Source organism: Coturnix japonica, chromosome 33 (assembly GCF_054131305.1).
Source record: "Coturnix japonica strain WE chromosome 33, WE-NBRP24, whole genome shotgun sequence".
Taxonomy (NCBI): Eukaryota; Metazoa; Chordata; class Aves; order Galliformes; family Phasianidae; genus Coturnix; species Coturnix japonica.
Genome location: NC_140695.1, coordinates 2,090,625 through 2,111,511, shown reverse-complemented (window position 1 = coordinate 2,111,511; position 20,887 = coordinate 2,090,625). Strand labels below are relative to the sequence as shown.

General features: G+C 45.8%; 1 protein-coding gene and 1 long non-coding RNA gene across 4 annotated transcripts; both read left to right on the top strand.

Moving 5' to 3' along the window:
- Positions 1-5,990: 5,990 nt before the first annotated feature.
- LOC146755350 (obscurin-like) lies at positions 5,991-11,956 on the top strand. Its single transcript, XM_085525689.1, has 4 exons — positions 5,991-6,018; positions 6,501-6,578; positions 10,206-10,472; positions 10,683-11,956. Exons 1-4 carry the CDS (start codon positions 5,991-5,993, stop codon positions 10,988-10,990), a joined length of 681 nt encoding a protein of 226 aa, XP_085381815.1. The 3' UTR covers positions 10,991-11,956.
- A 1,788-nt stretch (positions 11,957-13,744) lies between these two features.
- On the top strand, positions 13,745-19,384 carry LOC146755349 (uncharacterized). 3 transcript variants are annotated; one of them, XR_014938128.1, is made up of 4 exons: positions 13,745-14,291; positions 17,856-17,951; positions 18,730-18,840; positions 19,286-19,384. It is a non-coding gene; the product is annotated as an uncharacterized LOC146755349 (long non-coding RNA). The 3 variants fall into 3 exon arrangements; XR_014938129.1 differs by lacking the exon at positions 13,745-14,291 and having other exon boundaries at positions 17,254-17,951; positions 18,711-18,840; XR_014938127.1 differs by lacking the exon at positions 13,745-14,291 and having other exon boundaries at positions 17,267-17,951.
- Positions 19,385-20,887: the final 1,503 nt, after the last annotated feature.

The following is a 20,887-nucleotide window of genomic DNA, read 5'->3' as shown; positions in this document are numbered from 1 at the left end:
ATATTTTGTGTGTCCATATTTTGTTTCAGCACTGGCAAACTTCATAATCAAAGAGACAACTGGAGGAGTAATCAGGGCCGTTGCTGGAAAGCAAGCTGAATTTGTTTCTGAGACCTCTGAAGCCAGTGTCATGGTGAAGTGGTACAAAAATGGCAAAGAAATCACAACCAGTAAGAAATTCACAATGGAAGATAAAGGGAAACTGCATAAGCTTGTGGCTTCAGTTGTAACGAAAGAAGACGAGGGAACATCTGCAAAATTGGAGATGACACTCTGATTTCTGATTGGAATGTCTCAGGTAAGTTTGTGAGGTAAACATAGGATCACAATCCATGTAAAGCACTTCAGACTTAATTCATTTTATTTGTCCAGCCCTGTGGGTTTCCAGTATTTAGGACAAAGATTGCATAGCTCTATTGAAGCAATTCTGATCTTACTGTTGTCCCTATGCAAATCCACAGCATGAGCAAATAATGTAACTGTGTTGTGATGAATTCAGGACAGCCTTAGCTCCAACTGACGCTGGAGTCACGACTTGAGCCCTCACATCTGGGCTTCATTCTTCTAGTTCATGAATTGCCTCAGCGCTTACATCATCTTTAAACCTCTGACTGAAATGGTCCTAAGTTATTAGCATTGGAATCCTGTCTCCTCTTTGGACAAAGTAAACTCCATATTTGGAGAGTTCAGTGTCTCCTGCTGTACCCGAAGGATGTTGTGATCTCTGAGGTGTCTCCCTGAGGTGCTGTAAGCACAGCCATTAGCTCATAGTACAAGTAAAGCACTGTCAGGTCAAGCCTGGAGGAGTAATGCTTGTCACTGACCTGTTCCTGTTCAGGGTGGAGCTGGAGGGTAAAATAACACAAGAAATTGTCATTGAAATTCAATATCTGTGAAATTCAGCTGGCTGCATTCACAGAACCTGGCGTTAAGATCTGTTTTCTGGTTTCTATCTTGAGCCTATTTTCCATAACCCAGTCCTCATTTATGAACTGAAGCTCTACTGAAAGCCTTTCACTGTGTATGCTCATGCTGCAGTGCAGCCCTTGTGACCTTTAACAGCACATTCACGTTCCTCTGATCACAGGATCCTTAAGGTTGATTAAGACCCTCTAGTCCGACTGCTCACCCATCACCACCATGATGCTCACCATCAGCTAGCTAAAAACTCAGCAGAGATGATAGATCAAGCACAACACTGGATTTGGGATGGCTAGAGATTCCTAAGATATTGAAGGATTGCTTGCAGGTGGTGTTGGCTCAGGTATTCACCCTGCATCCCACCTCCCGTTCTGTTTGGTTGAGAATCATGCATTCTGCAATTTCACTTTGTAATTCAAAGACCCTGGCTTTACCTGTTGACAAACTGATCTAAAACAAGCCAAGAAGACTCCGTTGGAACTGGTTGATGCAGAACAAAGGCATCCCCAAAGGACAAGTTGCACTGTTTGATGAACATTATTGGATGAGAGCTAAGCTAAGATTTAAAAGGTTCTGGGGCTGTCTCTGAGCATCAAATACAGAGGAAGCCTGCATGATTCCCTGAGAATGGATACCTCCTACTTTGGTGTTGGGTTAAGGGAACACTAGCAGTAACTCCTATCACAAAATGTCACATGGCTCAGACAAAAAAGCCATCAAGAGGGCTTAATTAGGAGCACCAAATGGTCACAAGATGGTCTTAGGGCAGGGAAGTAATCTATGTATGTGATATTGGTTGGTGCTATTAATTCTTAACAGCTTGACTCTAGAGGGACTGTTCTTCTTTGGTCACCTAGTTTTAAAAGAATAGATGTCTCCTGTCTATTACAATTTTTAACTCATTATTTGTTCACTGATGCCATAAATGTGCCTGGCATAGCAATTGGCCTTGGTATGTTCAGTGACTGAAAGCAACAGTTGTTGCTCTAAGAAATGCAATACTAAGCTAGGTCTGCCTGTAGCTGACAGCCATCAGCTTGCTCTTCAGGCAGGTTCTCTCTGGATGGAATGAAGGGCATGAAATACTGATGTGCTCATCAAACGCTGCTTGTTAGCTTAGAGAAAAGGTGTTGAATAGGTTTGTTCGTGTGTTGCAAACACGTTACTTAGCTGCCTTCATTTTAGCTTCAGAAGAACACGTGCAGAATACAGAAGTGATTAAAAGAAATAAGAACTGTCTGCATAGAACTTACTGTTTCCTTACACAGGAGAATCAAGCACACGTTTGTATGTGAGTACCTCCAGAGGTGAAACTCGATCGCCCAAATGTAATGAGCAGAGATACAGTTCTAACTGTATTTTCATGCTGTGCTGAATAAGCCTGAGTCAGGATGTAAACCACTTTCTCTTTTTTTCTTCAGATGAAGCCATTAATGTGGTCAACAAGCCCAAAACGACTCCAGAAATATCAGTCAGTCCTTCTGAAGACCTGGAGCTGGTGTGTGAGGTGTCAGCTGCAAGCGGAGCTGTCGTATGGAAGAAAGATGAAACAGAGGTGAAGCAGGACCAGAGGACAACCATCATCTCCCAGGGGACGCACCGCAACCTCATGGTGAAAAATGTGACCCTGAAAGACCAAGGGAGCTACAGCTGTGAAACAAAAGATGACAAAGCAACATTCCAAGTGAAAGTCAGAGGTGAGAAAATGCTTGGAATCCCAGAGATAAAGGAACGCTTTGTTTTGTGTGTCTTGCATTTGGAGGGTCAACTTTCGGCCTCTCTGGTGCAAAACGTTTTGGCTATAGGACGTTCTTTGTCATCTAGTGTCATCTAGTCAGCAACACTTTTCTACATGTGCTTTTCCATCCAGGAATGAATTACTGCCACAAACCATAGGCAAGGAGGGTAACTTGTGCAGCTCTTGTAGTCAGCTGGTGTCTGCAGGGTTACAGTGCAAGAGCACACCAGGCATGCAAGGAGTGAGAAAAGGGGAGGTGTTTGAAGAGATCAGGTTACAAAATTTGAATGACACAATTAGGTGGATAATGCCAATAATCAGACTGATAAATGGCCTGGGTTGCAAAGGCCCACAGTGCTCATCCAGTTCCAACCCCCTTCTTCCCATGTGCAGGGTTCCAACCAGCAGCCCAGGCTGCCCAGAACTACATCCAGCCTGGCCTTGAATGCCTGCAGGGATGGAGCATCCACAGTCTCCTTGGGCAACCTGTTCTAGAGGGCCGTTCCCTTCTGATTTACTGGAAATTTAGAGAGACATGAGAAGAAAAAAAGAGAAGGGAGGAGGTTCAGCAGTGCATGCAGGTGTTCTAAATCTCATGTCCAAATCTGCTATCAGACTGCGAAATGTTTAGCTTTGTGATATGATATGATATGATATGATATGATATGATATGATATGATATGATATGATATGATATGATATGATATGCCTATCATTTCCCAAGGCAAAATAGAGGGGAAAGTATTTTCCTGTCTTAATGAGGCATCACGATGCTCCCTGTGAAGGGCAAGTGTAGTGAAAACAGGGAACTGGAGTAAGCTCTGCAGCAGACTACAGCAAAACAACGTGACTGTTGTGATGTCCCTGCAGAGAAACAAGATGTGTTTACAAACAAGGACCAGGTACAAAAGGATGTGAAGGTTGTACTGACTCAAAATGCCACGCTGAGCTGCGAGGTGGCCCAGGAGAAGACGGAGGTGAAGTGGTACAAAGAGGGGAAACTGATCACCTCGAGCAAGAAGTTCAAGGCTGAGTCAGAGGGCAAACAGCGTCGGCTGGTGCTGAGCCAGGTGGAGAAGAAAGATGCAGGGGAGTACAGCTGCGAGGCTGCTGGCCAGAAACTCACCTTCAAGATTCATGGCACAGGTGAGACAGGTGTTGTCTGAAATACAGCAGAGAACAGTAAAGTAAAATCTAGTTTCTATTATACAGTGATCCAGTTGCAGTAGTCTGTGCTGAGGTTTTTTCCCTAGACTTGATTGCCTGGGTTTGTAGAAAGTATTTGGTTTTAGTATGGCACAAAGACCTGTTTCAGTCTGTCTGTAGAAAAATAATTACTGATATATGTACAATGGAAGCAATATTCAAGATATTATTCAAACCTCTCCTGTGCCTGAGATCCCAAACTGTAATTCTTGTTCACCGAAACATTTGACTGAGATAAGTATGTGCAGTGAGGCTGGAGTGCATGTTGTACGTGCAGCCTTTCATGGCAGGAGAAGCAGGAACTTCTCCTAGTAGTACACTGCCTTTTTACTATGCCTTTATGTTGGAGGCTGCATCTGGATAGGCGAGTCTGCTACTCACAGTAAGAGACCTGGCAGAGCTGACTATTCCCAGAGCTCAAAGTAAGATAGATATCTGCAAATCACACACAAAGAAGAAAGGACTGCGTTGGTGAGCATATTTCCTTTGTGCCTTTGACAGTCACAGCTGTGGCAATGGTAGAGGCCATGAGGAGTCTGTTCAGGAAGCCAGGAGTACTGTTCTGGGTCATGAAAAGGCAGCCAGTGGTTTGACTATCACATGTTTATGTGTTTTGATGTTTCACAGTGGGTCTTAAGTAAAAGGAACTCAGGTTTTGGTTGCCTGCAGGTCAGATGTTCTTTTGGGTTCAATATGTTTGCATAGTGACTTGCAACCATGGGACTGGTGTTCAAGGACCCTCTTGGTTCCTTCAGTTCCTACCTTCTTTCTTGCCTAGATTTGACACTTAGTTTCAACAGAAGAGCTGATATTCTCTAGTGAAGGCTATTAATTTGGGCGCCGGTGGTAACCTAAACCTGTTCCAACCTGTACATAAAACCTGCAAGATGGTCTCATTTCAGTCCCTCAGTCAATACTTTTTCTTTTCTTCCCTCAGAGCCAAAACCTGTGTTTATAAACCAGGAGCAGGTGCAGAAAGAGGTGAGTGCTGCCCTGGCAGCAAGTGCCTCCTTCAGCTGTGAAGTAGCACAGGATCCAAGCGAAGTAAAATGGTACAAGGATGGAAGACTGCTTGACTCCTCCAGAAAGTTCAGAATGGAATCTGTGGGCAAAACACGGCGTCTGGTTGTGGAGCAGCTGGAGAAGAAAGGTGCTGGAGAATACATCTGCGAGGCTGCTGGCCAGAAGATGACCTTCAAGTTGGAAACAACTGGTGAGCATTCGCTTTGGGAGCACTAAGCAGCTGTTTATGTGGCTTAGAGGAAGAGGAAGTGAGCCATGGCAAAGGGAAGGTGGTGTGGCGCAGGAATGCAGTTGAGATCAAACCCAGCAAACGTTTCCAGATTGATGAGGAAGGGGTCAGAAGAACCCTGACAATAACACGGATCCGGGCTGAGGATGAGGGAGAGTACTTCTGTGAGTCCAGAGATGACAAGAGCAGCATTACCATCACCCCCAAAGGTATGTCTCTGGAAATGAAGGCTGACGGTGTGGAAGGATCCTTGCCTTCCCTCATCAGCCATTACAACACTTCAAAGCTGAGTTTAATTGTGTGTTTATGCTGTTCTCTGTGTTAACAACCAAGTACAAAACTTCTTTCTCTCAAAATAACTGTGGAACAACTGCTTCTGAAGAGCACAGCAGTTAAGTGGGCAAATCAGCCTTCAAGGCTGGAATTAAGCATCCCAAATGTAAGATGGGATTTTTTTTGCCCCTTCTTTGCCTCTTTTCTTCTTGCATCTTTGTAGATGCAAGGAGGATCTCCTCTATAGGCAGGAGATGTGAGTGTGAGTTATGGTGATCACGTACTGCGAGTCATAAAATCTGAAGCTTCCAATAAAATCATTGACTCTGTTGGCTCTTTGAAGGTGCTCAAACATAACATGATTGCAGGTTTTGAGTAAATGAAAGGCTCTTAGAAAGTGGAAGCAAACAATCTGTTCTCTGTGCGGAAATAATAGACCTAAATTGCAATGACAAAGATGCAAGTTCTACAACAAAAAATCTTTTTAATGGTTGGATAACTGGATAAGTCATTTGGAGGGGCTTTGAAGCCTTCAGTGTGGGTTTCAGAAAAGGTTAGTGAAATATGTGGGGCACAAAGAGCTGAGCATGTCCTGGAGCAATGGAGAAGGGCTGGATGATTTTTGCAGGTATTTTTAGCCATATAATTTTGTGTTCTGGTGGTGTCAGTACATTCCTTCGTACAACATGGATGGGTTGGTTTGTTGCATTGGTTCAGACTTTTGTACTAGGAGCTCAGCAGTGGTTAAAGCTCACACTTGTGCAAAGTAAATAAGCTCCTGCAATTCGTCTCTACTCTGTTTTAGCTGTGGATTAGCTTGACAGTTCCCTTCCATAAGCTTTATGGTTCCCTTCTGTAAGTCTACTTACACAGACTGAGTTGCTTAACTTGAAGTCTTGCTCCAGGATTTTGAGCATATTATTAGCAAAAATTATCACAAATAATTTCACCAACATTTCTCCCCACCCATCTGTAGTTTTCTTTTTTTTCACTGGAAGGTTTTACACTGGGAGATAGGGTGGGCATGTAGAAACAACCCCATTAATTCTGAAGAAGCTCTGATTTCTCTGACTGGCCTTTGTTTTGTGATTCTGCGTGCATGCCCTGTAGCTAAAGCCTGGATGTCTTCCCCAGCACCTTCAGTCCCCCATCCTTACTTAAGTTACTCCGTTGCAAATCTCTCTGCTAGTACAGGAGAGTTTTTATTTTACCCCTTCTGTGAGGCAGCAGCTGGATGAGAAGGGTGAGATGAGGGAGGACTAGGTTGTTTGGGTGGCTTTTTTTTTTTTTTGCCTAAGAGCCAACTGGGAATCAAAGATCCCAAAAATTGAAGACGAACTGTGCCATACTGAGCAGGGTTTGTCAAATCACTGGCATGCACTGTTAGGACATCTTCTTCATCAACATATTCCGGGCTGAGAGTTGTCACAAAATTCTGCTCTGTGTCCCAAAATGTGCACTTATCACTTGTATTGGCAGTTATGCCAATATTCTATTGGCAATTATGTTAGTAATGCATATAAGAATGTTATGCACTGGGCCATTGCCACCAGAGTATCCCTGATATATCAAGAGGATTGTTGTAACATTATTGTCCCTAACACAAGTAATGGTAATGTGCTCAGAACAATAGTTTTTTCTGTTATTAATTACAAGTTCTAGTGATCATGGAGAGTAGGCTCTGCCTTTCATTATTCCTTATGCCAGATGCTCCTAGAGACCTCCTTCCCAACTAAATCCACATCCTTCTTTCTCCTTCTCAGAATTGCCTGTGAAAATCAGCAAACCATTGGCAGACATTAGCATCACTCAGAAGGACAGGGTCACTTTTGAGTGTGAGCTGTCCAGGCCCAAGGTGGACGTCAAGTGGTTCAAGGTATGGCATGTAATGGTATTTTCATTTCTGACTGCTCTGGAAATGAATGAGAGCATTTAATTACATTTCCAAGGGATGCGAGTCTGAGCTTTTGTTTATAGCTTTTTCACTGCTCTCTTTTCTTTATGCTCTTTTACTTGCCCAGATCAGCACTCTTTGTTACTATGTCCTGAGTTCATTTATCAAGTTGTTTTGGGTTTCTTGTGAACTCCTGAGGTCTTGCTGCACAAAATATTGTCGGTTGGAGTACAGTCTTGAGCTTCAACTCTAACACAGAAATTCTCAGCCAGGATTTTGTAGCCTTGTTGTGAACTGGGTTTTAGGGTGAAATCTCAGTTTTCTTTGCACCTGGCAATGTGAGAATTTGCTCTGGCACTTTGTGTACCTCCCCGGTGCTCAGCTGTTCCTTCCCTTTCTTGGGGATAACGTCATTTATTCAAGGTGATGTCCAAACGAGCTTGTTAACAGTCCTCCGCAGTGCTTTAAGCTGTCATAGGTCAGCCAGAATTTCTGCATGTTCTATAGCCATTCCTACATGTTGAAAACACTGCACTGTGCTTAAGCTTCAGCATATGTTCCAGTAAGCACAGTTCCATTAATTCTAGGGGAGTGGGTGAATTAAGCATAGATCTAAAAGCTCCCTTTGCTCAGTGCAGAGATGGAAGGACTAATGGAGATCGGACTTGACATTTTCCCTTCTAGGATGGGAAGGAGCTCCGTCAAAGTAAAAAAGTGGGCATTACTTCCCAGGGAAATAAGAGAAGTCTCATTATTCACAAGTGGTGAACTCTCATTTTCTCTCTCAGTCTGCAACCAGGTTGGGTTGCTGTTTCAGTACTGGCTGTTTTATGCGGGAACTCTGCTCCTGAGGTTAATCCAAGTTTTATCCAGGCCCTTCAGAAGGAAAGGGAAATGGCAGCACAGAAGTATGGTCTGATTCTGACATAAATTAGTGCAGAGCTGGAGAGTTAAAAGGGATTGTGTGATGTTCAAGGGGTTTTGAAGCAAAGATGTCCCCTAGGTAAGATTTGTGGCTGACATTCCCCATACATTGTGGGCACACAAGCTAAGGAGAGACTAGTGATGAGCATGCAGAGAAGCCAATGGTTCAGACAGGTTTGTAGTGACACGACATTGTAGAGTTCTGTCTAGTTCTCCTTGGCATAGTTTGGAAAATAAAGATGAGGTGATGGTGGTAACCAATATGGCTTCATCAAGGTCAAGCCATGCCTGACAAACTTGGTGGCCTTTCATGATGGAGTAACAGCATCAGTGGATAATGGGAGAGCAACTGACATCATCTACTTGGACTTGTGCAGAGCATTTGATCCCATCCTGCATGACATCCTGGTCACCAAAGTGGAGAAAAATGGTTTTGATGGATGGACCAGTTGCAGGATAGGGAACTGGCTGGATGGGCACACTCAGAGAGTTGCAGTCAATAGCTCAGTGTCCAGGTGGAGGGTGGTGTTGGGACCAGTGTTATTTAACATTTTTGTAGGCAACATGGACAGTGGAATCAAATGCAGCCTCAGCAAGTTTGCAGATGACACCAAGCTGAGCAGTGCTGTTTATGTGCTAGAGGGAAAGGATGCTACCCAGAGGGACCTGGACAGGCTGGAGAGGTGGGCCCTTGGCAGCCTCATGAACTTCAGTTTGGCCAATTACAAGGCCCTGCACCTGGGTCAGGGCAATCCTAAGCACAGGTACAGGTTTAGAGGAGAATGATTTGAGAGAAGCCTTGACCCTGAGGAGAAGAGTTGGTCTGGAGGGAGGTTTCCCTGCCTATAGCAGGGGGATTGGAACTAAATGACCTTAAAGATTCATTCAGTTCTATTGTTTTTCTACCCTTAATTTTGCTTAAAAGGTTTTAGAATAAATGAGATTCTGGTTTCCATGAAAACTGTTTGCAGGGAGCTCCACTGTAGCTAGTAAGTCTATCTTTAAGTTCAAGGGCAATAAAGCATTGACTGTGTTGAAGAGAGAAATGACTCAGAAATGGATAATGGTTTAGAATAAAACATAATCCTACTTATTTTCTGTGCAAATATGTGTAAGGAAAAGATATCCATTCCTTCTGTGAAACCTCCCAAGTGGTATCTACGTGGGGAAGTCTTACAGGCTGGCAGAAACTTGATTCTGCAGCATGAAGGCACCATCCACCGCATGAATATATCGAAAACCACCACTGATATGACAGGCGCCATTCAGTTCTCAATTGGCAAATCCAAATCCACAGCCAATCTGCTCGTCAGAGGTAACATATCCTGGCTTGGTTTACATCATGAAGATGAAGAATTAATTAACGTACAGTCTTCCTTCACTGGGGTCTTTGAAATATTGTGTGTGTGTCTGGAGGGTCTGCTCCATTTCCAGTTCAAAGTTGTTGGACACTAAATGAGACAGCTGCATCTCAGTAAAAGATCTGTTTGAATAGTTGTGATGTGCTTACTATTCAGATCTACAGAGCTGAGGTTTTGTCCTTGGCTATACCCAAGAAGTCTAATCAGGTGAAATTAATTGTATTTGTGAAGTAGACAAGTTTAAGTTTGGTACCACCTAAATTTGATGCAGTTTGTCATTGATTTCATCTGAAAGAATCTTCCAGGCTTTTTATCTGCTGTTGTCCCCAGCGTAAGAGTCTCCGTTAGCATCCTAAAGTACTTGTTATATTTTCAACTCACTCTTATTTGAATAAAAGCCTCAATTTAATAAGCACAGAACAAGAGCTAGACCTTGCATTTGGTAGATAATATACAGTATTACTTTATAGAAATGTAGTCAATGGCATTCCCTATAGGCAGTCGTTTGTTTTATCTTTGGAGTGGTTCACAGAACCATTGTGAACATGAAATGAAATGGAATGGAATAGACACAAGAGACTTTCCTCTTCTTCCAATTGTCCTCATCCTTTCTTCTCTTCCACCCCTGCTTTTCAGATTACCATATACAAATCACCAGGAAGTTGGAGGACAAGACAGCTTTGGAACATCATTCTGTCATCCTGTCCTGTGACTTCAGGCCTTCTCCAAAGGTTGTGAAACAGTTCAAGGGCCACACGCCCATCAAACCCTCTGAGAAGTACAGGATCAAGAGGGATAAGCATTCAGCAGAGCTCCAGATTCTGAAGCTGAAGCCCGATGATGCTGGTGTGTACAAGTGCAAGGCAGGAATTGCAGAAACTGAGGCCACGCTGACAGCTGAAGGTATGAGCAGGGAGGGTGGCCTCTTCCATGTCCTATTTCACCTCAGATTTCTCTTCTTGAGGTTGATTTCTGACATTCTCTCCTGCTAACTTTATAAATGTATAATCTTCACTGAGAAGATTACACAGAGATCATCTAGTCCAACCACTCAACTGCTTCCCAACATGATTTATAGTAACAGTGGGAACAGTTCACATTTTTTCCCCACAGCCTGCAATGTAGAAGTGACGAAGCACCTGCAGGATGTGGAAATTGAAGAAGAGAGCTCTGCTGTCTTCTCCTGCGAGCTGTCCCATGATGACAAAAACGTGGAATGGTTCCTGAATGGCAACCTGCTTTACACCAACAATTACAATGACATCAAGAACGTTGGCAATTGCTGCACACTGACAATGAAGCAGGTTAAGCCTGAGGATGCTGGCACAGTGACAGTGAAGTCAGACAAGGTGTCAGAAAGCGCGTGCCTGAAGGTGATAGGTGGGTCTGATCACAGACCTCCTGGATGTAAGAAATGCTAAGGAGCTGCAGTTCATTCTATTGTGCAGCAATCCTGCTTCTAAAGCTCACCTCTCTGGGGTGACAAGTCATCAGGGGCTTTCTTCCAGTGGAAGGTTCCAATGCAGCAGATATCAACGAAGGAGGATGGTTTTGGTGTCCTGCCAAAGCATTCCATTGCTTTTGATCATCATTTTACTTAACACAAGGAGAGTTACAAGAGCAATTTCTTTTACTGCTTCATTAACATGCAGTGTCAATGCTGTTGTCTCCAAGGATTTATGACTGCAGGGAGAGATCATTCAGTGTGTGTTTTGCCTCTGGAATGACTAATGACCAGGCTGTGAGCAACCCGATCTAGCTGTGAATGTTCCTGTTTATTGCAGGGGAGCTGGGCTAGATGGCCTTTAAGGGTCTCTTCCAATTCTAAGGATACTGTGATTCTAATCTGCTCTCCCCAGCAATTAAGCTCTTTTACTCTATGCGCTCAGAGTTTGAAGGATTTCCTCTTTCTCCTTTCTTCTGCATTTGGTGGATGTTTTTTCCCCAGTATAAACATCTGATGTGTGAAATATAATAGAGATAAAATGAGTCAATAAAAGGGGAAAATCAAAAGTGTTCAGCAGCTTATCCTCTTAATACTGTGGCCTGCTGTATGAGCTCTGCAGCACGTGAGGTCAATGCCAGCTCTCCAGCTTCAGAAGAGCTGCATCCCAATTACTTCATATGATTATCAGTCCCACCCATGGCAATGCAGGCTGTCCCTCCTGTTCCCTGTATTCTCCTACTGATTAGTTCAGAATTCCATAAAGTGCATTCAGTCAACAGACACGAAACCGCTTTAGGTTCTATATTGGTGTCGTCAGTACTGGTAAAGATTTATTGATTCCTCTTTAAAATATGAAAGCAACTGGAAATGTCTCAACTTCTGTATCACATTTTTGTATTTTGCCTGTTTAATAGCAGAGAAGCCTGCTGTCTTCATTAAGTCCTTGGATGATGTTCTTGATAAGGAGCGGGGTGTGATTAAATTGGAATGCAAAGTCTCTAAAGAGAAGGTCAAACCAGTGAGGAAAAAGAACGGTGTTGTGCTCACTTCTGGCAACAAGTATGAGCTGCTACAGTCTGGGAAGACCCTATGTCTCCTTATCCATGACCTCGAGAAGTCAGATGCAGGTTTATATACCTGTGATATTGGCACTGATGTTGCCAAGTCAAAGGTCGGCGTTCAGGGTAAGTACTGTGGAAAGTAAAGGAGTGCTGAAAGCACATTCAGTGTGGTCACTATGTCTTACACCTATTCCCCCACAAGCCTTAATAGTTTCTACAATAGAACTGTATTACTGCAATTTAACACAGTGATGTCTGGAAAATTCCCATTGCTTTTGATGTAAATGTATCTCATTTTGCCATGAAAATCACCAAACACATCAAGAATGTCCTGGAAATGTTTCCTTTCTAAACATCCCTAAAATGGAGAAATGGTTTGAACACCAGTAGGGGTAGGATGGTAACAAATTAGCTAATAGAAACAGTTAATTTCTTGTCATAGGCAAAACCCTTTTTCTCACGCAGCATCCTAGATTTGTCCTCTCTGTTAGGTTTTTCCCTCTGCAGCTCATTGAATCTTCATTGTGCCTCATGGACTGAGCTGCTCTCCTTGTAGTTCTTCCAGAGCAAAGCCAAGAGATTCACGTCTCTTTTTTTTTATAGCTTTCTGCTGATTCTGAGAGGAGAATGTCTTAGAGAATACATCAGTGAGGAACGCAGCCATGATCTGCAAATCCTGAGTTAAAACACCAGTACTGCTACTCACATCGGTCACAAATGCCTTTTCTCCACATAAACCTCATACTAACCTATCTCTTATCTTCCAGAGCTGAATATTGGCATTACCAAACGGCTGAAAAACACTGAAATCCAGGAGGTAGAAGATTGCACTTTTGAATGCATTCTGTCCCATGAAAGCATTGATGAGTTCAAGTGGTCACTGAATGGAAGCAGAGTGGAAAGTGGTGGGCGATTTAAAGCTTCTAACGTGGGTTGGTAAGAGACTCTCCTTATCAAAAGTGTGACTCCTACTGACGCTGGGGAAGTCGTTTTTATTGCCCGTGGTCTAACCTCCAAAGCCTCTCTGTCTGTGAAAGGTAATGGGATGGGAGAGATTCTGGGGTCTGATTCCTTCAGCTGTCTTCTGATAAGATTGTCATGAGAGCTAACTCATAATATGGTTAAAGTGAATAGCAACCTTCTACTTGAACCTTGAAGCACTGAGTATTTCTCTTAAAAATAAGTGAAAGGAGGAACCATTTTACACAAATGTGAGAACTACCCAAAGCACTGGGGTAGTGTTGGAAATGGGCATCTCACTCCAGCTTGTTCCATTACCAGTAAATCAGGAATGATCTGTTGAGGGAACTGTGGGAGCAAATATCCTCTAAGTATAAGCTGAAGGGATGGCCTTCACATCATCTAGCTGTACAACAAATTCCTATCTAGAACATGTGCATCTGAGAGCATCATCTGAGGCTCCCAGTGTGATCAGTGGAGAGAAGGAAGAGGCAGTTTTCAGACATGGTTCATCATCCTCAATGGGGTAGCCCTGATTTCTATTGCCTGTACTTTACAGATTACTGCTGGCTGTAGGATGGCCTCTGCTGCAAGTGCCTCTCTAACTTATCTCCAGCATGTAGATGCGTGTATTTTGAGAGAGGCATCCTACCCTAAGTGTATGTTACTCAAAAAGCAATGCAAAACAATCACCAAGGTGAACTCTTCCAAAAGGGGGAAAGTTCTAGTTGCTGCAAGCCACCGAGGTAACCAATAGAGGGGCTGGGAACCAAGGACACATCTTTTGTGTCACTCACCCACCTGTGCCACCTACAATGAAGTAGATGTCATTTTTTTGGAGTCCTTTAATTCCATGTCCATCATTTCCCAAAAACAAAAGAATTTGGAGGTAACCAGCTGCAGTGAAGTGAGCGATTTCAGTGCCTACTTCAGGTGGTGGCAGTGAGTTCAGAGGTCACACTTAATTGATGGTGCTTGCTTCCGTTCTGACAAAGGCTGTAGTTGCAGCTGACTTCCCGAGGCTGCCATACGTGGTGGTGACGCAGCCTTGGGCTTGTGCGTTTGCATGACTCCCACCTTTCCTTTCTGTGTCTTGCAGGTCAGCTGGTGCTGGAAGCAGCCGGTATCTGAGTAGGAATGAAGGTGAGTGCAGGAGCAGCTGCTGAGGGGAGGAAGGAAGTCCATGCTAATGAGCTCTGAAGCATCTGCGGGTCCGGTACCAGAGGAGGCAGCAGTGATGCTGGAGGGCATGTGGTGAGTGCGTGGATATGGTGGCACAAAGGCGTGCGTGTGCTGAGGAGTTGGGTTGCACACAGGTGCACACAAAGGGGTGTTTGTGGAAGGTGTAGGCACGTACGTGTTCCCAGGGATGGTTGGCACACGTCTGTGAATGCAAAGGAGGGCAGAAGATGCAGTACGTGCATGGGAGTGTGCAAAGCACGGAGGGTGGCGCACAGGTGATCGTGTGCACATGGATAGGGGAAGGCTGGGGTTACAGGTTCACCTGTGCTGAGGTGAGTGGGGGCTTACGGTGTTGCTCAGTGGTAGATTTGTTCACACTGAGTGCTAACAAAATGCCGCACACCCTTTTTGTTTCAGCTGTGCCAGTGCTGTGATCCCTTGCTGCAGTGATGTGCTGTTGGAAGGATGGTGTGCATGCCGAGCTCCCATCACTTGCAGGAATGTCCCCCATGACATCCTTATAACAAAGCTGAGGAAGTATGGGATAGATGAGTGGACGGTTAAATGGGTTGAGAATTGGCTGACTGGCAGAGTGCAGAGGGTTGTTGTTGGCGGTGCGGTGTCTGGCTGGAGGCCTGTAACTAGCGGCGTCCCCCAGGGGTCTGTTCTGGGTCCGGTCTTGTTCAACGTCGTCATCAACGACCTTGATGAGGGAATAGTGACCACCCTCAGCAAGTTTGCTGATGATACGAAGTTGGGAGGATTTACTGACACGCCTGAAGGCTGTGCTGCCATTCAGCGAGACCTGGACAGGCTGGAGAGCTGGGCAGTAGGAAACCAGATGAGGTTTAACAAAAGCAAGTGTAGAGTCTTGCACATGGGTAGAAATAATTGCATGCACCAGTACAGGCTGGGGGAAGAGCTGCTGGAGAGGAGCTCTGCTGAGAGGGACCTGGGCGTCCTGGTGAACGACAGATTGACCTTGAGCCAGCAGTGTGCCCTTGTAGCCAAAAAAGCCAATGGCATACTGGGGTGCATTAAGAAGAGCGTGTCCAGCAGGTCGAAGGAGGTGATCGTCCCCCTCTACTCTGCCCTGGTGAGGCCTCATCTGGAATATTGTTTCCAGTTCTGGGCTCCCCAGTACAAAAAAGACAGGGATCTCTTGGAAAGAGTCCAGCGGAGGGCCACTAAGATGGTGAAGGGTCTGGAGCATCTCCCCTATGAGGAGAGACTTAGGGAACTGTGTCTGTTTAGCCTTGAGAAAAGAAGACTGAGAAGGGACTTGATCCAGGTTTATAAATACCTGAGGTGTGGGAGCCATAGTGGTGAGTCTGGTCTCTTTTCAGTAGTGTGTGGGGATAGGACTAGGGGTAATGGGATGAAAGTACAGCATAGGAAGTTCCGCACATTCGTAAAGAACTTCTTTACAGTGAGGGTGACGGAGCACTGGAACAGGCTGCCCAGGGAGGTGGTGGAGTCTCCTTCTCTGGAGATATTCAAGACCTGCCTGGACGCCTACCTGTGTGACATGGTGTAGGGAACCTGCTTTGGCAGGGGGGTTGGACTTGATGATCTCTAGAGGTCCCTTCCAACCCCTACAATTCTGTGATTCTGTGAATCAAGTGTAGAGCAAAAGGGATGTTTGGGCCAGGTGACTGTAAGAAGGCTGGCTGTTTTGGATGGTGGCAGCTGATGGAAACAGGTGCTCTGGGGACCATTCAGCTTTTAACAGAAGTCAGGGGTCCTGCAGCAAGAACGACTAGGTTCTCAAATGGCTTCAAACATGCACACCGAGTACATCTGTCCTGCCGTGCCATCTCTGCTTCTTTTTGATGAAAGCATTTTCATGACCACGTGTTGGGCCTGTTTGCTTGTAGAAGGAGGAATGTTAGGTGCAGTTCTCACTGAGAACTTGTGCTAGGATTTCTGTGTAATTTGAATCTGAACTACCAGAAGGAGTGCTGCAAGGAAGGGCCCTGCCACTGCCAGTAAGTTCCTTCTCAGCTCTCCTGGACGGACCCCACTGTGGAGACAAGTGTAAATGACGGCAGTTCAGAATCATCTCTTGCCAGCTTGATGTGCTGGATTTTGAGTTTGTGAAGCCTGCTCTGTCTTTCTGTGGTGTTTCCTTCTGTTCTAATGGAGAAGGGCAGCATGGTGAGTTTTCTTCTGCATCTTGCAGCTGCGCTCCTTGGCACACAGCTTTGCTTCCAAGCAGTATATTATTTTGCAGACCGAGGATGTCTCAGATTCAGCCTTCTATTCCTCTAGTCTGAGAATCAGTTTATTTTGAGGAGGATGTGGTATAATCATAACGATAGCTGAGTGTTAGTACAGTGAGGTGAAGGAGGGCCCCAGAAGCAAATTTGGAGCTGTTGAAGCACTGTCTGATGAGAAGGTGGGAGGTAACACGTGCTGGCAGACATGGGAAGTACTTTGGGACTGAGGTGTGGAGGAAAGGAAAAGCGATGACGGAGCTGATGGCAAAGTTTCCTGGGGAGGCTCGGTGCTTGCTTGGGGTTGGATCTGATCAACTTCTTGTTTGCTGGTGTCCAGCTGGGCTTTGGAGAGCAGTCTGCATCCCAGGGTCTGTCTGGTTAACTCATGCTAACGGCATGAGTTTCAATAGGGCCAAGAGTCGGGTCCTGCATTTTGGTCACAACAACCCCAGGCAACCCTACAGGCTTGGGGAGGTGTGGCTGGAAAGCTCACAGATGGAAAGGAACCTTGGTGTGCTGATGGACAGTCGACTGAATATGAGCCAGCAGTGTGCCCAGGTGGCCAAGAGGGCCAATGGCATCCTGTCTTGTATCAGGAATGGTGTGGTGAGCAGGACTAGGGAAGTCATCCTGCCCCTGTACTCGGCATTGGTGAGGCCTCACCTTGAGTACTGTGTTCAGTTTTGGGGAGCTGAGCACAGGAAAGACATGGAGTTACTGGAGCAGGTCCAGAGAAGGGCAACAAGGCTCATGAAAACTTGGAGAATCATCCCTATGAGGAGAGGCTGAGGAAGCTGGGGCTGTTTAGTCTGGGGAAAAGGAGGCTGAGGGGAGACCTTATTGCCCTCTTCCAGTACCTGAAAGGTTCTTACAGTGAGAGTGGGGCAGGTCTCTTCTCACTAGTGACAAGTGAGAGGACAAGGGGAAATGGCCTCAAGTTGCAGCAGGGCAAGTTTTGGTTGGATATTAGGAAGCACTTCTTTACAGAAAGGGTAGTTAGGTACTGGAATAGGCTCCCCAGGGAGGTGGTTGAATCGCCATTCCTGGTTGTGTTTAAGAGCCATATGGATGTGGTACTCAGGGATATGATTTAGTGTAGGGTTTTTAGAGTTAGGGTAGGCTGTGGTTGTACTTCATCATCTTCCAGGTCTTTTCCAACCTGGGTAATTCTATGAGTCTATGGTAGGACCGGGTCTTGGGCCAGGCCAGGGTGAATCCAGTGACTGGAGTCAAATGGATTTGAGACCTGTGGTGAGAGGATGAGGCGTAGGAACAAGAACCTCTTTGGTCCGTATTAGCTCCTGCCGTTCCCTTTTTTGGTGGGGGATCAGTGTGGTTTTTTTTGTGTCAAGAACAGACTCATTGTGCAGCCTGTGAATGAATTCATTCTCACCTGCTGATTGATGCTCTTCTCTAGATGGAGCTGCAGTGGAAATGGACACTTGTGGTCCGATGTCCGACCCCCTCCCTCATGCTCCGATCATCCGAATTAGCAAGACCTGGCTGATGGTTGGTGAGTTGGCTTTTGTTGGCTTGGAGAAACGTCTTCCAGTTGCACCTCACATTATATCTGTTGTATTGAGCTCTCGATCTCCAGCCCAAACTGGATCTATGTATGAACACAGAAGGAGTAGTTTAGATCTATGTTTACCTTGATTGGAAATGCAGTGCAGAGGGTTGCACTGTTGTGACAGCTCTGAGATTATGGAAAAGGTATCTGGTGGGTGAGCGCTTTGCTGGGTGAGCATCCCCCTGCTGAAGAGCAGGCAGCTGTTGTGTTTGTAGACAGAATCATCCGTGGGGATTAGAGGCGTTTCCAGCCTTCCAGCTCTTGGCTGTTGCTGAGAGAGTAGAGCTTCCTGCCCAGAGAGAAGGAGCAGCAGAAGGGATCCCATGAGAGCAGCCTTAGAAGCCTTTCAGACAAAGCAGGTGGATCAGGCTGTGGCCTGTGCCTGTGGTTTGCAGTGAAGCCAGCAGGCTTTGCCCCAAGCAGAATGAGCTGTGGGTGCAGCATCCAGCAGTGCAAGTGGCCAACAGCAGGAGACAGCATCACCTTGAGCAGCACTCTTGAGGGAAATGCTGAGTGTGAAGGAAGGCCACGAAGAAGAGAGTAGCTTGTGGCTGTGTTCCCGGGGTAAGGTTTTTCCTTCCTGAGCTGTTACCTCTCAGGTGCTGTGTGAGTCTTCTGCAGTGTGCCTACAGCTGTGCGATATGCTCTGCAGGAAGCGCTGATGTTGCACATGCAGCCCTGTCTTTCATGTCTCATGTCCAGTTCCACATTTTGTTTGAAGCACCATCTTAGAGGCAGCCTTGATTTCTGCAGCCCCGAGCTTTGTGCCACGAGAGCTCTCCTGCTTCTCTCTGTGATGTGAGACCAAATGGAAGGCCCTGCAGAAGTCTGGGTAGGTGATGTCAGTTGCTGTTGATTTCCCAACCCATGCTGGGAAAAGCAGGGAATGGGACTGGGGGACATCCCGGTGGTGGGATCCTGCCTCATCAGAACTGAATGGCTGTTCTGATCCATGTATTTTAACCTGAGTGAATCTGACACTAATGAGAAAGGGGAGGGACCTGTGGGAAGAAAATGTATGTGCCGCAGTTTGTGGTGCAAGGTGTTCTAGGAGCTGCTGGTAACAGTGCCCAGAAAGCTTGCTTTTTTGATGGGGAGATAATTAACTAGGTTATTTTAATGAATCTATTTTCTTTCTGTTCATCATTCATACTACCTCTCCAAAAACTGTCTGTGGATTCTCAAGTAGTATTTCTTGCTAAAGAGAATTCATGTGCACCCTTCCTATTTGTCTGCTCAAATTATCTTGCAATCATCTCTGTCTGTGTTTCTTTTAGACCCTGTGATGGAGCAGAGAGGAACACAGACTTGGGTGAATCTTCATTCAGGAGCAGGGACACGTCATGCTCATCTGAGGTGTCTGGCTGACAGCAAGAGCAGAGAGGTAAGTTTCATAGGGTCGCGTGCCCATTTTATTTTATTTTTCATTCATGATGCATAGAGGCGTTCCCCAGACAAAGTGAGCATTTCTCAACTGGACTTTCTAGAAATGAGCTAGGCAGTGAAAATGGGTTTGAAGCATTCCTAAGAGCCCCGCAAGAGAATGCTGAGAGTTAATCTGGCACCCTCCTTTGGAAACGTCCGGTGTCTTTCAGCTCTTCAGCTGTGCCCTAACACCTCCCATTGCGCTGCCACACCAGGATAGAATTCCAAGCCCACACTGAGTCCTGGAATGTTGTGGTGCCGTGTTGGAATCAGATGTGACCACAAGGTCTTGGCTCCCCGCCTTGTGGGGGGTCATGGTGGACCAGGCTGTTGGCCGTTGGTGATGTCATAAGCGACTGGAATGAGGGGAGGAGCGGTGCGTTCTGTGTTCCTTTGTGGGTGTGCTAGTGGTCGGAGTGGTTGATTGCTTTGTTGTTCTTGTGCCTTTAGTGCCTTTAGTGCTGTTAGTTAGTTAGTTCTGTTAGTTAGTTAGTTCTGTTTGTTAGTTAGTTCTGTTTGTTAGTTAGTTCTGTTTGTTAGTTAGTGACTTTAGTTAGTTAGTGCCGTTAGTTAGTTCCTTTAGTGTTTTTTTCTTCACACCATAGTGTGCAGCAGCTTGTAGGTAAGCTGAGCTGGTGTGGGATGGATGGGTGGGCAGTGAGGTGTTGAGAACTGCTGGCTGTCGGAGCTCACAGCACCGTATTGCTTACTCTTGACCATCAGACGTAATTTTCCCCTGGTACACACGTTCCAAAGGGGGTATCAGTAAAGTTGACACCTGTCCCGTGCTTCTTCCATTGTCTTTGCTCAGTAGTGGAAGTGTTGTAAAGTTGCTGGGTGGACAGGCATCACGTAGCCTGAGACTCAGCATGTCTTGTAGCAAGTGGATGGGACGGTTGTGCTGTGTGTGTTATTCCATGACTGTCTTAGCCCTACTCACTGACCTGCTCTTTCTCTCTCCTCTCCTCACCCTCCGCCCACTGCCTCGGTGCAGCTTTTGCTCTCATTCCATCTGAGCAAAGCGACAAGGAACTGCTGCAGATAGTTTGAGGTGATCTCACTGCCAGGTACGTGCCATGTTTTGTCCCCCCGCATGGTTTTGCCGCAGGGTATGCGCGGGTAGCTCTGAAGAAGTGTGTCCATACTGTGCTGTGTGAATAGAGAAAACAGAAGTGTGTTTCTGCTCTGTTCCAGCTCTTCACAGCTTCTGTGATGGGTGTCGCGTGCAGTGGGATCAGCCGTGAGCCTCAGCTGGCGGCGACGGAGGTACAGTATGAAGCTCTGGCTGGTCTTTGTTCACTGTGTTGAGCTAGCAGAGGGAGCTGCAGATGTACTCTCCTGCAGGAAAGAATGGGCCAAAAAGGGCCTGGCCAGCTGTCTGCGCCAGTGCCATTGCTGATTAGTCTGGGTAGAGAGAGATGCATCTTTGCATGGCCTGGCAATGCACGCCAGGA